Source organism: Astyanax mexicanus, chromosome 20, assembly GCF_023375975.1.
Source record: "Astyanax mexicanus isolate ESR-SI-001 chromosome 20, AstMex3_surface, whole genome shotgun sequence".
Classification (NCBI taxonomy): domain Eukaryota; kingdom Metazoa; phylum Chordata; class Actinopteri; order Characiformes; family Acestrorhamphidae; genus Astyanax; species Astyanax mexicanus.
This window is the reverse complement of record NC_064427.1, coordinates 3,271,726-3,286,242: the sequence shown is the minus strand read 5'-3', so window position 1 is coordinate 3,286,242 and position 14,517 is coordinate 3,271,726. Positions and strand designations below refer to the sequence as shown.

Genomic DNA, 14,517 nt, shown 5'->3' with positions numbered 1-14,517 from the left:
TTGGTGAACTTTCATTTTCACAAAATAATAATTCATGTGGATGTTTGTATAATTATGGCTCTGTGTTGAGTTCGAAAAAAATCTCAAAAGTAAATTTTTGCTATAAATGTTCAATTAGAGATTATAAGATTTACAGAAAAAGAAATCCCCATTCAAACCCATTGGGCCCTGTGGATGTAAGCACTAAAGCACTCACTAAAAGGGCTCTTTTTAGTATTTTAGGATAGGAGTTTAGTACAAATGCTGTTACTAAAAGCTAATTGTGCTTCCCAAATGGACCCCATCATTAAAGCCACACCTTAGTCTTAACAGAGTACAACACAGATGGTGACCTTGTTTAACCTCACCTGTTCATATCATTGACCTTGAAGGGGCCCATCACCGACATCCGTTGGGGGCCACATTGGACCAACATGTAACCCATACTGTCATGGGCAGAGGGATGAGAAGACGGACATACAGTAAATGTAGATTTTAATTTTTATTAAATAAAACTGTAATCTACAGCAAATAAAACAGAAAGCAAACAAGAGTAGACGCAAAACAAGCAAACAAGAGTGGGATAACTAAAAATAAGAAACAGAATAGCTAGAAGCACTACAAAAAACATACAAAAGATACAGAGCATAAAAATACACAAAAGACTCAACAAGGAACACTGAAACAAATAGGCTTATATACACGAGGAGGGTGAGGAACACCTGGAGAAGGAAACGAGGGGGGCGGGGTTACAAACAAGACACAAGGTGACAACACTAATGGCTCGGGCAGTGAGACAGGACAGTAAAATTCAGACATGTTACCTGGATAAGGCCTGTACTGTCCTTGCACTGTGCAGCAGAGAACATGGTGACACATTTGACCATATTCCACATCTCTGTAGAACAGTGTTGTGTTTTTTACACCACTGTACTTCTCTGAAGGTCATTCGTCTTCAACTGTAATGAGGGACTTCACCCTGCAGACCTGCTGTAATGTCTTTCTCGCTAATATCTTTCCTGCTATGTAAGTGTGGACAGATTGTTCTTGCACATCCTGCACTGGTGTTCTCAGCTTTTCTGTTTTTCCTTACTAATCACTAATGTGCTAGCATCACACTCCCTTAATGTGCAGCTTCAGCCACAGTTTCCTGTTTATTTATAGTCCTTCCCATACATCTAAATGCAGAGGTAATTTTATTTACTTTTCCTAGTTAAACATTTTGGCATGTTGACCAGGCTTTGTAACTGAAGCTCCTGCCATGTGTTCCTTTGTAATAATCACTTTTCAGTGTCACTTTTAGATTTTTTCCTGTTTTATACTTGTTGACCACATGTATGTTTGGCATGTAAAAGACAGGTCACTAAAACACTATACTATAACTGGGTAGGCCCTCCATTTTTCACGGCATGGATTTTACAAGATGTTTGAAACATTCTTTTGAGATTCTAGGCCTGATTGGCCTGATATTGCTGCCGATGTTCCATAAATATCTACCTCAGCAGTACCAATGATGGATTCAGATTCATTGGCTGGGAAACCACTCAAGAACATTTTCATACTCATGTTCACTGTGATGTTTGGGATGACCTTGGTAAAGGAGATGGTAAACTGTGGTCATGAATGAAAGCACATGGTCAGCAACATTTCTTAAATTCCTGATTGGTATTAACAGCCCAAATAACCATTCCACCAGACTGGGCTGTTGATGCCAATTCTGACAATACCATCTGTGATTCTCTGTGAAATCCAAATTCATTATACCTGGCTGTGAGATGTTTCTACAGTCTTCAGCTCTCCAGTGTTGGTTAGCCTGTGCTTAGAGCCACTGCAGCCTCAGCTTTCTGTTCTTGGCTGAGAAAAATGTTGCTGCTGCTGTAGCCTATCGTTGCTTTACTGCTCAGCAGAGTTGCACAAAGTGGTCAAAATCTCTATACCAGAATTTCCAGAATTTCTGTACTTACTGTAGTTACTGTAGCTTTTCTGACAGCTCCAACCTGTTCCAACCTTCAATCAAGTCTGTCCATTCCTTGGTGACCTCAACTCATCAACAACCCAGCTAACAATTTTTGGGTTGTATAGCAATTTCTAAAAACATGAAAATGTTTAATCTAGTTAGTTTTCTTCATGTTCTTAGGGCTTATATTTATTGTTTTTAAATGTTCTGATAATGCCACTGCAACATCACTCGTTTCAGAGTTAAAATATTTGTAGTTATGGCAATGTTACCATAATGTTAGTATTCGTCTAGCTGTAAATTATATTTGAGAAACTTTCTAATACGTTTGTGATCCTAACCATTATTGCGTCATGTTTTTTTTTTTTCACGTTTTCTGGAACAATTAATGTAATGTTACAGGCTAAACATCCTGGAACCTTTTTAAAAAAAATTGCTAAACGTTCTTATAATGTTCTCTGTTAGCTACAAAGATTCTTTTTTTATTCTACTTCCATTCTACTGGAGTAACTAAGATCACTGAGATCATTTTTATTCCTTTATTCTGATGATTGAGGGGAGCTTTAGCTGAAGCTGCTTGATTTTATGCACTGCTCTGCTGCCACATGATTGGCTGATTAGATAAATAGCTTGTAAAATGCTTGATATATAGTAGAGAAGAATGTACAGCTCAGTGAGGACATATTATAGCTGTATAATGCTTAATAGGGTTTACATTCTAATTTCCACTCGTAAGAAAACTGGCAATTACTAGTTAGAAGGTGTCAGCGCTCCTGTCTCGAGAATTTTCTCAAGTGATATTTTTTTTTTTTTTACATGTGACAGTCACACCTGCCAATCAAACTCACACTTAGCATGCAGTCATTATCATACTGATTAATTCTCCATCACTTTCTGAGGCGGAGAGTCTGGAAATGGATTGCTGCCTCTGTAATTATGATTTGGGAGTCTACAGTAGCTTCTCTCAGTGATGTTCAGGAAGTTCAGGATTCGAGCACCAGCCTGTGCCAGGTCTCCATCATGCATGACTCACTGCCTGCCAGGATCTCAACACGTATAATACATGGTGGAAGTGATGATATTACACACACCTATCTCACGGTCTATACTCCACCTTCATGCCTCTTTTTGTCATATTTGTCACGTTTACTCATGTAATTTCCATGCTTCCTCCAGTCATCTGTGTCAGGTCTTTAAAGGTGTCCTCCAGCTTATCTCATCCTGGTCTTAAATTGGCCTGTCTGTGGCTGTAGATAGTGTGAAAAACCCATTATCTTGAAGTACATTTGGAATAGAAGCTGTTGGGTCGTAGCTTTAGCTTCACTGCAAAAAACTAAGTCTCAGCAAGTTAAATTATCTAATTTCAAGGAAATAAATCGTTCTTGCTATATGATATTTTTCTCTGATTTTGCTTAATTTAAGCATTTACATCTCAATTTATATATATTTTTACATATATTTCCATATATATTTACATATATGTTTGCATATATTTTTCAGTGTTCCTATTGTAAGTATGTTTTAAGAATTAATTTACAGTATAATGACTTTGCAGTGGAGTTTACACTAATGACTGGGAACATCTTATTTGCTGGTAAAATATAGCTATCTATCTATCTAGAGCCAGGGATTTATACATTAGTGCTGTAGTTAAGCCTAATGTCCAGCCTCTTTTATTTTGGGAACTTATTAGAATAAATTAGATTAATCATAAGGTAAATTTAAAGTTTAAAGAACTGTTACTTAGACCTAGGTGTAAGTAGCTTGTGCCTATAAGAAATTATTATTTTTTAATATAGGTTAAATGGATGTTGTTACACTTATACACTTATATATAGCGCTATTCTAGACACCCAAGGACGGTTTACAATCACGTTTTACACACAACCATTTATATTTAGCGCTTATCGACGCACACACCAGTAAGAAGTGGCCGCCAATCACACACAGCGTACTCTCAACCGGAAACAACCATTCACCTGGTGGACTACATCTGGGACTGAGGAGCCCATATGCCCATAAGCCCATACGTATGCATGCAAAGTGAATTTAAGAGCAATTTATTTGAGAAACTGAGCAGAACATGACGAATACATGTATAAAAGTTACTACAATAAAATAAAATATCAAAACTGCCAAAACAAATAAGGCCACAACATTTTATATTAAATTCTCTGCATATATCTTTGCATTCAGAGAATATTAGTTAAAACTCTCTGTCTCTCTTTCCCCCCCCCAGTATAAAAGTACAAAATCATCTCTACTGATTAAGGCTAAAATTATCATCTAAACACTAATATAAAGGAGTTTGTGGTCTGTGAAACCTGTGAAATATGTCCTCTCTGTGTGATTTTATAGGTGAAACAGATTATGGAGGAGGCGGTAACTCGTAAATTCGTACACGAAGACAGCAGCCACATCATATCTTTCTGCGGTAAGTCCGTCACCTCTTTGACTCCTCATCTCGCTGCTTTTTGAATGAGCTGTGAGCGATGGTGGAGTGGGCATCAGCGTTGTGCGTGAGTGTGTGAGTTGTGAGTGTGCTGTGCAGGACGTGACTCACTCATTAACATTTACTGATGGATATTTTTACAGCCCAGAGACCACTCTGAGTCTATCCTGACTGTTTTTCTTTATTTGTGTGTATGTAATGAAAGTGATATAATGGTGCGCTGTGGTGGGAAGTGTTGAGTATAAATGAAGAAGAATAAATAGGCCTGAGACTCACGCGCTGGCAGACGTGGGTACTGAGAGGATACTGGGCGATGTGGTTAGTGGGTGGTGAAGGCATGCCGTCAGCGCGGTAATGGCGGTTAATGACCATTGACATTCACTGCTCTGACCGAAGGCAGAGATCACATCCGAGTGTGTCAACAATATGAAATGTCAAGCTCCGCCACCTCCACCTAACAATCTGCTCCTGACGGGATCAGAGAGAGAGATAGAGAGAGAGAGAGAGAGAGGAAGAGAAAGATACAGATAAAGAGATAGAGATAAAGAAAGAGAGAGAGAGAAATAAGGAGAGAGAGATATAGATAAAGAGAGATAGAGACAAAGAGAGAGAGAGAGAAATAAGGAGAGAGAGATATAGATAAAGAGAGATAGAGACAAAGAGAGAGAAAGATAGGGAGAGAGATAAGGAGAGAGAAAGAAAGAGACAGAGATAAAGAGAGAGAGGGAGAGAAAGATACAGATAAAGAGATAGAGATAAAGAAAGAGAGAGAGAAATAAGGAGATAGAAAGATATAGATAAAGAGAGATAGAGACAAAGAGAGAGAGAGAGAAATAAGGAGAGAGAGATATAGATAAAGAGAGTTAGAGACAAAGAGAGAGAAAGATAGGGAGAGAGATAGGGAGATAAAAAGAGGGAGAGATAGGGAGAGAGATAGGCTGATAGGGAGAGAGAAAGAGAGTGAGAGAGATAAGGAGAGAGAAAGAAAGAGACAGAGATAAAGAGAGAGAGGGAGAGAAAGATACAGATAAAGAGATAGAGATAAAGAAAGAGAGAGAGAGAGAGAAATAAGGAGATAGAAAGATATAGATAAAGAGAGATAGAGACAGAGAGAGAGAGAGAAATAAGGAGAGAGAGATATAGATAAAGAGAGATAGAGACAAAGAGAGAGAAAGATAGGGAGAGAGATAGGGAGATAAAGAGAGGGAGAGATAGGGAGAGAGATAGGCTGATAGGGAGAGAGAAAGAGAGTGAGAGAGATAAGGAGAGAGAAAGAAAGAGACAGAGATAAAGAGAGAGAGGGAGAGGGAGAGAAAGATACAGATAAAGAGAAAGAGATAAAGAAAGAGAGAGAGAAATAAGGACATTGAAAGATATAGATAAAAAGAGAGACAGAGACAAAGAGAGAGAGAGAGAGAGAGAGAGAGAGAAATAAGGAGAGAGAGATATAGATAAAGAGAGTTAGAGATAAAGAGAGAGAAAGATAGGGAGAGAGATAGGCTGATAGGGAGAAAGTGAGAGATAAGGAGAGAGAAAGAAAGAGACAGAGAGGGGGAGAGGGAGAGAGAGATAAATATACAGATAACGAGATAAAGATAAAGAGAGAGAGAAATAAGGAGATAGAAAGATATATAGATAAAGAGAGATAGAGACAAAGAGAGAGAGAGAGAGAGAGAAATAAGGAGAGAGATATAGATAAAGAGAGATAGAGATAAAGAGAGAGAAAGATAGGGAGAGAGATAGGGAGATAAAGAGAGAGAAAGATAGGGAGAGAGATAGGCTGATAGGGGGAGAGAAAGAGAGTGAGAGAGATAAGGAGAGAGAAAGAAAGAAATAAAGATAAAGAGAGATAATTAGAGAGAAAGAGAAAAAAAAGAGAGCGGAAGAGACAGAGAGTGTCCATATTGTGCTGTTCAGTATCGACAGCAAGCGATAGTGTGCTAATTAATCAGTGTTCATATTACAGAGTGCTTGTGTATGTTTTCATAAGATATATTTAAACTTGCTGTGCAGCCCTTATCATACAGATTTAAACGTCTTATATGCAAGAAAGAAAAATACATTTGCTTTAGTGTAAATATGTGTAAATAATGTTAATTTAATGGTTTAGAAGGGCTTTCAGTTAACAGCTGTGCTAAACTCGTCAAGAGTTAATTACTTGAATTTCTTGTCTCTTAATAAAGTGTTTGAGAGCATCAGTTAAAGTAAAGTATTGAAGAGGTAGAGTTACAGGTATACAGTGAATAGTGAATATTTAAGTAATGTTCTAATCCAGATTATGGAAAGAACTACTCAAATTTCTTTGAAACTTTCCTCAACACCATCAAAAATGTTATAATAATAATTAAATATAATGTATATGTATAAAAATGTTAGTAGATATTTTTTTACAGTGTATTTTTGCTTTTGGGCTCCCCCTACATTTGGGATGTAAATTTACTTGTTGAATCTCCCCTAAAGGACATGCTTTACACATGCCCTTCTGGACAAGCTGAGAAATACAGAACAGTCACAGAAATGGATAGAAGCATGTGGACTAAGGCGGGTAGAGTGATATTACAGGTTTTAGACTAATATAACTAAGATTACGCATTACACAGTTCTTACAAGTGTTCATAAGAGTTACATAAGTATATATGTTACACAGTAAGCAACATGCAAAACATATAGCAGCAGTGACACCTAATCAAAATATACAGAAACATATATAATGTTGCTTTAAAATATTATCACATGTGTGTTTTTGACACAGGAATTGGCCTTTGTTCAATGAGTATATAGTTATTTGTTTTTTAAAGTGTGTGTCGGATATGTTTTCCTCAGCTGTGGTGGAGGCCTGTGTGTTGCACGGTCTGAAGAGGAGAGCGGCAGGTTTCCTCCGCAGTAACAAGCTGGCAGCGCTCTTTGCCAAAGTGGGGAAAGTCCTTACTCCTGCTGAGGATCTGTGCAAGAAGGTGCAGGAGCTGGAGCAGATCATCGAAAACAAGTGAGTCTATATGCTGGCTTGATTGATTGATATACAGGTGCATCTCAAAAAAATTAGAATATCATTAAAAAGTTACTTCATTTTAGTAATTCAGTTCAAAATGTGAAATTATGGCTTACAGCCATTGAAAACCCAAAAAATCAGAAAATGTCTCAGAAAATGTAAATGTTATATAAGACCAATTTATACTTGTGGCAGTGTGGGCAGTGTACCAAGTCCTGCTGAAAATGAAATCTCTCCAAACCCTCACTGATTGTAAAAAACTTTACACTAGATCTCAAGCAGTTTGGACTGTGTGTCTCACCACTCTTCCTCCAGACTCTGATCCCTTGATTTCCTTTAAATGAAATGTAAAATTTACTGATGATCAGTGATGGTTTGGAGAGTCATGTCTGTCATCTGCTGGTGTTGATCCACTGTGTTTTATTATCTAGTCTAAAGTGCAGTTTTGTTTTCCCACAAAATCTTACAGCACTTCATATCTTACAGCTTCCCTCTGCTACTGACAACTTTTATGGAGATGCGGATTTTATTTTCCAGCAGGATTTGGCACACTTCACACCCTGCTAAGAGTATCAATTGCTCTTATATAATATTTAAATTTTCAGAGACACTGATTTCTGGGTTTTCATTGGCTGTATGCCATAATCATCAACAATAAAAGAAATACATGCTCAAAATAGATTTTTTTAGATGCGCCTCTATGTCTGATGATTCTATGCCTAATGCTTCACTGAATGCATGTTTAAATAAGATGCAGGCTGTTCAACGGCTCTTTACTCTCTATACCAGGGGTCACCAACATGGTGCCCGCGGGCACCAGGTAGCCCGCAAGGACCTTATGAGTAGCCCGCAGGCCTGGTCTAAAAATAGCATTTTTGTTGCTATTCTTTTTTTTTTTAAATCACAGTTGCATTGATGTAATTTTAGATTATATTACATTAATATTAGCTTAGAGATAGCCTATAGTTTATATATTATTATACAATATAATGTAATATAATATGTAATATTATATTAAAATATAATATAAAATGTAAACACTTGCAGAGATTTATAATAATAGTGTTGCCTATTGATATCTGTGTCTTCACATAGATGAATGTCATTAATTATTAATAATAACATATAATTAAAGGTAAATTGAGAAAATTTTTAATTTCACGAGTGTGTATCAAACTGGTAGCCCTTCGCATTAATTGGTACCCAAGAAGTAGCTCTCAGGTTCAAAAAGGTTGGTGACCCCTGCTCTATACTGTGGCTTTAGAGGATGTTTACATGGTGTCCAATTACACACAGTTCCAGACAGAGCCAGTCCCAGACCAGCCAGGACAGCATCCGTAAGCAGCCGCGGGGGTCTGGCCTCACCCCCCAGGCCATCAAACACCTGTGGATCCGCACAGCGCTGACCGAGAAGGTTCTGGACAAGATCGTTCTGTACCTGGTGGAGAACAGCAGGTTGGGGATCTATACTTATATCTGCAGGGGGATCTTAGAAAGAGAAATCAGATTTAATGTAATGGTGGAGTGTTTCATTTTAAGATCGTTTTGAGAATATTATATCCTTAAGTCCTAACATACAATAAGACAAGCAGAAAAATTGCATAATGAAATATTATATTATTATGTTAGATATGCCCATTAGGAAATAATTATTTTTCAGTAATACTTATTAGTTTCATAGATTATGTTTATGTTACAGTAAATTCTATGAGAGAGAAGGTTTGCTGAGGGATCCTGTTGATGGTCCAATCCTCGCATCTCTATTGGGTAAGCTTATGAAGCCCATTAAGCACATTCAATAGCATAGTATAGTCATTTGTAACAAAAGCTGCAATTGTGCATTTAGTGATTGTGTGTTATTACCATGTACTGATATTTAGACAGATTTAAATGTGTATAGTTATGATGGGTTTATTTGATTTTACCAAATTGAAAACCTCTGGGATATAACTAAGAGGAAGATGGATGATCACAAGCCATCCAACATAAAGCTAAACTGCTTGAATATTTGCACCAGGAGTAAAGCAGCATAAAGTTATCCAAAAGCAGTGTGTAAGACTGGTGGAGGAGAACATGATGCCAAGATGCATCAAAACTGTGACTAAAAACCACCAGGGTTATTCCACTAAATATTGATTTCTGAACTCTTAAAACTTTATGAATATGAACTTGTTTTCTTTGCATTATTTGAGGTCTGATTTGAGATCTTTTTTATTTTTTATTTCAGCCATTTCTCATTTTCTGCAAATAAATGCCCTAAATGACAAAATTTATATTTGGAATTTGGGAGAAATTTTGTCCGTAGTTTATGGATTAAAACAACAATGTTCATTTTACTCAAACATAAACCTATAAATAGCAAAATCAGAAAAGGTTTTTTTTTCCAGAGCTGTATGTTTCATCATTCAAAATGCTTAAATAATAAATGAGTGGCTGTACACTCTCAGCTCCACCTTTTAGTTCTACAATTCAACAAGACTATAGTATGTTTTTCTGTTTCTGTGTGACACTGAGGCGTTTAAGAACTCCAGCAGCACTGCTGCTGTATCTAATAAATTAGGCAGAGAAACAGATACAGGATTACAAACTACAGTCTGTAATTATTATGCAACTACAAAGTGTCCTGGATGATCAGTGGGGCTGAAAAGATGGGCAGAAATTAATTTTATTTTTATTTTAGGCTTTCGTATACTCTTTTTATTGAGTATTTAAAAATGTTCTCTTCAAATTTGTAGTTTCATGCAAATTTTAAGCGAGAGACTTGAGACTGTTATGTAACAGTTGCATCAAATTACATCATGCTAGCTGTTCCACATCAATATTCATTCATCTTTAACTGCATATCTTTTCTAGTCGGCCCCTGCGCTCTGGAGTACACCAAGGCAAAGACAGCCAATCACTTTTGGACGGACCCCTCAGCTGATGAGCTGGTGCAGAGGCACCGCATCCACAGCGGGCACTGCCGCCAGGACTCCCCCACCAAGCGCCCTGCTCTGGTTAGTACCGCAGAGACTTCATCATGCAGCACACTAGGGCTGCAACGATTAGTCGATATAATCGACAATGTCGATTATTTAAAATTGTCAACTACAAATTTAATTGTCGACTAATCGTTAATTTATAACAGTTCAGAATTACAGAAAGTGCTGGAGATAGGAAGCTCAATGTAAGATGAGTAAATCTCTCACTTTATACACAGTTTACATTCAACTTCTGTTCAGTCTGTGTCTCCAAAAGGGCCCAAACACAACAGATTTTTACATATTTTCTCACAAAATAATCAGAACTTTCCACGTTTAAACAACATCCAGACATTTAAATGCTTTTTAAATCTTATGTTTAGATGTTTCTATTGTTTTGTTTTTTTTAGAGATGGAGGATATGGCAGAAATAATCGTTGACTAATCGAAAAAATTATCATTAGATTAATCGACGACCAAAATAATAATTAGTTGCAGCCCTACAGTACACTGCATTCAGAATGCAGAATAAGTTCATTTTAGATGAGGAACACCACCACAATCAGAGTCCGCTCGTTTCTGCAGATCCAGAAGAGGCAGTCGAGCGGCAGTATGGACGACAGGCCCTCTCTGTGGGCCCGGGACTACGTGGAATCTCTCCATCAGAACTCCAGAGCCACGCTGCTGTTCGGCAAGAACAACGTCCTGGTCCAGCCAGTATGTGATATTATAAAAGTCTGTTACTGCAGGACTGCTTCTGTTCTGTAATCATGTTGACTTTACTCATGAGCTCTGAATTACACGCTAGTTCTGCTCTGTTCCTGCAGACAGACGACATGGAGGCAATCCCAGGATACCTCTCTCTCCATCAGACTGCAGAGCTTATGACGCTGAAGTGGACACCGAACCAGCTGATGAACGGCAACATGGGAGAGCTGGACTATGAGAAAAGGTAGAGAGAAGTGCATCTTAAATGAAATACTCAAAATGAGCATAAAATACAACTTATTATATTTTTACCAGACATTTTATGAGAATATTTTGACTTTTTATTTGCTCTTTATTTATTAATAATTTTAATTTACATGTTTGTTACACTAATTAAGCCCAGCAGAAAATGTTGCGTTTCCCAGAAAGATATTATATCCTAATATTATTGAATGTTTGTCTGAATATCAGACTGAAATTTGGAGGTGTCTAAAGAAGTTTCCCCAACAGGAGGGAAATCTGTATTAAAGTAAACGTTTTTTCATTTGTTTCTTAATTTTTTTGAAAACAAATAACATGGATTTAAATCTGTATTATAGGAGAATAAGGATTTCTGGCTCCTAGGCTCCCTCTACAGTTTGGGAGTGGAATTTGTGCTTAGAGCAACATATAAAGGACACGCTTTACACATGCATTTCTGGACAAGCTGAGAGATACAGAAGCGTGCAGAAGTGTGGATTGTGTATGTGTGGGTGTAGATTAAATGTTGCTGGATTTGACACAAATCTGAATTGAGTTACACAGCGTATGCAGTGTAGATCTTGCCCAGTTCTTATGTTATCTAGTATGAATTGCATAGTGCATGTTGCTTTAATGGCTGTCTCACTTGTAAATATAAAAATAAGTATGATGCAAATTTTTTGCGAACTTTTATACAATACTAGAGATATTAGATTACATGGAATTATTGCATCATTGAATAGTATGGTATAGTGCGTATTTGTGTTACTTTTTGACGAGTGCCTGTTACCTGCCTTTTATCCTGCAGTGTGTACTGGGATTATGCGATGACCATACGTCTCGAGGAAATTGTCTACCTGCACTGCCATCAACAAGGTAGAAATCTAATGACTTTACCGCTGTTTCAGGTCCTTTTTTAAAACAATGGCAGAATCAGTGTATCACTGAATGTCTGTCATGTGTCTGCAGTGGACAGCGGTGGCACTGTGGTGTTGGTGAGCCAGGATGGGATCCAGAGGCCACCGTTCCGCTTCCCAAAAGGAGGTCACCTGCTGCAGTTCCTCACCTGTCTGGAGACGGGGCTCCTCCCACACGGCCAGCTGGATCCTCCCCTGTGGTCCCAGAGGGGAAAGGTGGGCATTGAATTATATGTAAGGTGCATTATGCAACACTAGTAAGGAACAGGGGTGTGTGGCGAGACCTGTAAAGCTAAGCTAAGTTAAATAAACAAATATGTAAATCTTAAAAACAAAAATGAAAAGCTTTCAAAGTCAAACAAGTGCTGGATATTAATCTACACAGATTTATTTAGCGCTTCCATTTATTTATATTAATCTTAGATTTCCATATTTCCACTAAGGCTGGGTTCAGCAGCATTAGCATTGGCAGCTAACGCTAGCACCTACCTACAGCACTACTAGACTGAGGAACCAGAGTGTTCCGGTAAGTTCCGGTAAGCCAGGGCGATATTATTATGAATGGAGAAAGAGCTAGTGCTGCAGTTAGCAGCTAATGCTGATGCTGCTACAGCAGTGCTAGCCAGGGTTAGCAGCAGGCTACACGCTAATAATACTCAACTTTGACCGGTGAAAGCACTTATCGGGGTTAGCAGGTAATGCTAATGCTGCTCGGCAGTGCTAGCCGGGGTTAGCAGCAGACTACAGGCCAATAATACTCATCTCTGATCAGTGAAAGAGCTAGCACTTAGCGCAATTATTGGCTAATGCTAATACTGCTCCAGTCTCTGTGCTGGAGAATTAAACTGAAACTCCTGTATAACTCTGTACTTCAGCGAAGTGGCTTTACTGCTCTGGTAAAATTCATACATAAGGCGCACCAGATAAACTAAACTACTAAACTAATGACAGATATTTAAAGCAGACACACCCACTCTAACCTGAACAGAGGTCTGACCAATCAGCTTCTTCAGATCTTTTCAGGCCAGATTTTAAAGAAAAATGAAAAAGTAAAACTCAACCTGCACTTTTCCTTCTCTAGCTTTTCTTGAATTAAGCAATTTAGATGCACTTTCCTAAGCACTGCGTTTTATTAGTTTAATATATTCCTTGTTTTAGTTAAAGTAAAAGAATGTCCATGTTTTTTTTTTTATTATTTGTAATCGTATTGAAATGATGCGGTTATTCTTTGGGGTGAGCCCTTACTTATTTATCATGTTTTTTAACAGGGAAAGGTTTTCCCCAAACTGCGGAAGAGAAGTCCACACGGCTCCTGCGAGTCCTTTTCCGATAAGGATGACGACGAGGCGACGGATTATGTGTTTCGGATAATATACCCAGGCAGTCAGGAGTTTGGTATGTTGGATGCTGTGCTGTGAAGTAGGGTTGGGCAATATTATACCGTATACAATATATCGTGACACAGAAATATCATGATATTAAAAATCCATATCGTGATAATAGGGCTGTTCTGTCTTAAAAGTAGTCTATTATTTACTGTGAAGCTTTAGGTGTATTTATTGTATTATTGTTTTAGTTTGCAGTTTATATGCATGCACTAAATATTCTGCAATATTTTTTGCTGCATTATATTATTTTATGCTATATTATTTATTTTGCCACATTATGATTATTCTGTTATACTATTATACTATATTCCTGAAAAGAATGAATTATTTTAGTTTTCCTATATCGCCAAGTATATCGTTATCGCAAAAATACCCTGAAATATCGTGGTATTATTTTAGAGCCATATCGCCCACCCCTAGTGTGAAGCTGCTGTATGCTGTGGTGTTACGTGTGGTCTGTCACTGTGATGTACGCTGATATTCCCCTTCTGGAGTGTACCATCTACCCTGTGGTGTGAACATCCTTTCTGTTTTATTAGGTTAACCATTAGGCTAGGGATGCATTGGTACCATTTGTTTCCAACTGAGTACAAGTACTCCCAAGTAAACCCATAAGTTGTTTGACTGAAACTCACCATCAGTGTGTAGTAGGGGTGTGCCATATCGTACACAATAATATCGTCAATTTTTTTTAAATATCGTGCCATATCACCCATCCCATTTCCCATTATATATCTACTAGAGACAGATTATATCTGTCCAGTATCATTTATTTTACTTTAATCCTGCTGGATATATGGAGATATTTGGAGTGCGTTATTATTAGTATCATGATATTCTGGATCATTGACTTCTGTTACAAATCTGATAAAATGCTTGTATTTTTTAATATCCCACTTAGGGGTGTGCAGTACTATATTGTGTGTA

At 37.7% G+C, this 14,517-nt stretch overlaps 1 protein-coding gene across 1 annotated transcript in view; it reads left to right on the top strand.

The window, feature by feature from the left end:
• The window catches only part of sgsm1b (small G protein signaling modulator 1b), a 29,412-nt gene that overhangs the window by 3,470 nt on the left and 11,425 nt on the right, over positions 1-14,517 (top strand). The window contains exons 3-12 of the mRNA XM_022680886.2: positions 4,295-4,370; positions 7,212-7,374; positions 8,674-8,832; positions 9,077-9,144; positions 10,231-10,373; positions 10,923-11,054; positions 11,165-11,289; positions 12,094-12,161; positions 12,255-12,418; positions 13,471-13,597. Of these exons, the coding sequence (XP_022536607.2) occupies positions 4,295-4,370; positions 7,212-7,374; positions 8,674-8,832; positions 9,077-9,144; positions 10,231-10,373; positions 10,923-11,054; positions 11,165-11,289; positions 12,094-12,161; positions 12,255-12,418; positions 13,471-13,597 (1,225 nt within the window). The remainder of the gene's footprint in view (positions 1-4,294; positions 4,371-7,211; positions 7,375-8,673; positions 8,833-9,076; positions 9,145-10,230; positions 10,374-10,922; positions 11,055-11,164; positions 11,290-12,093; positions 12,162-12,254; positions 12,419-13,470; positions 13,598-14,517) is intronic.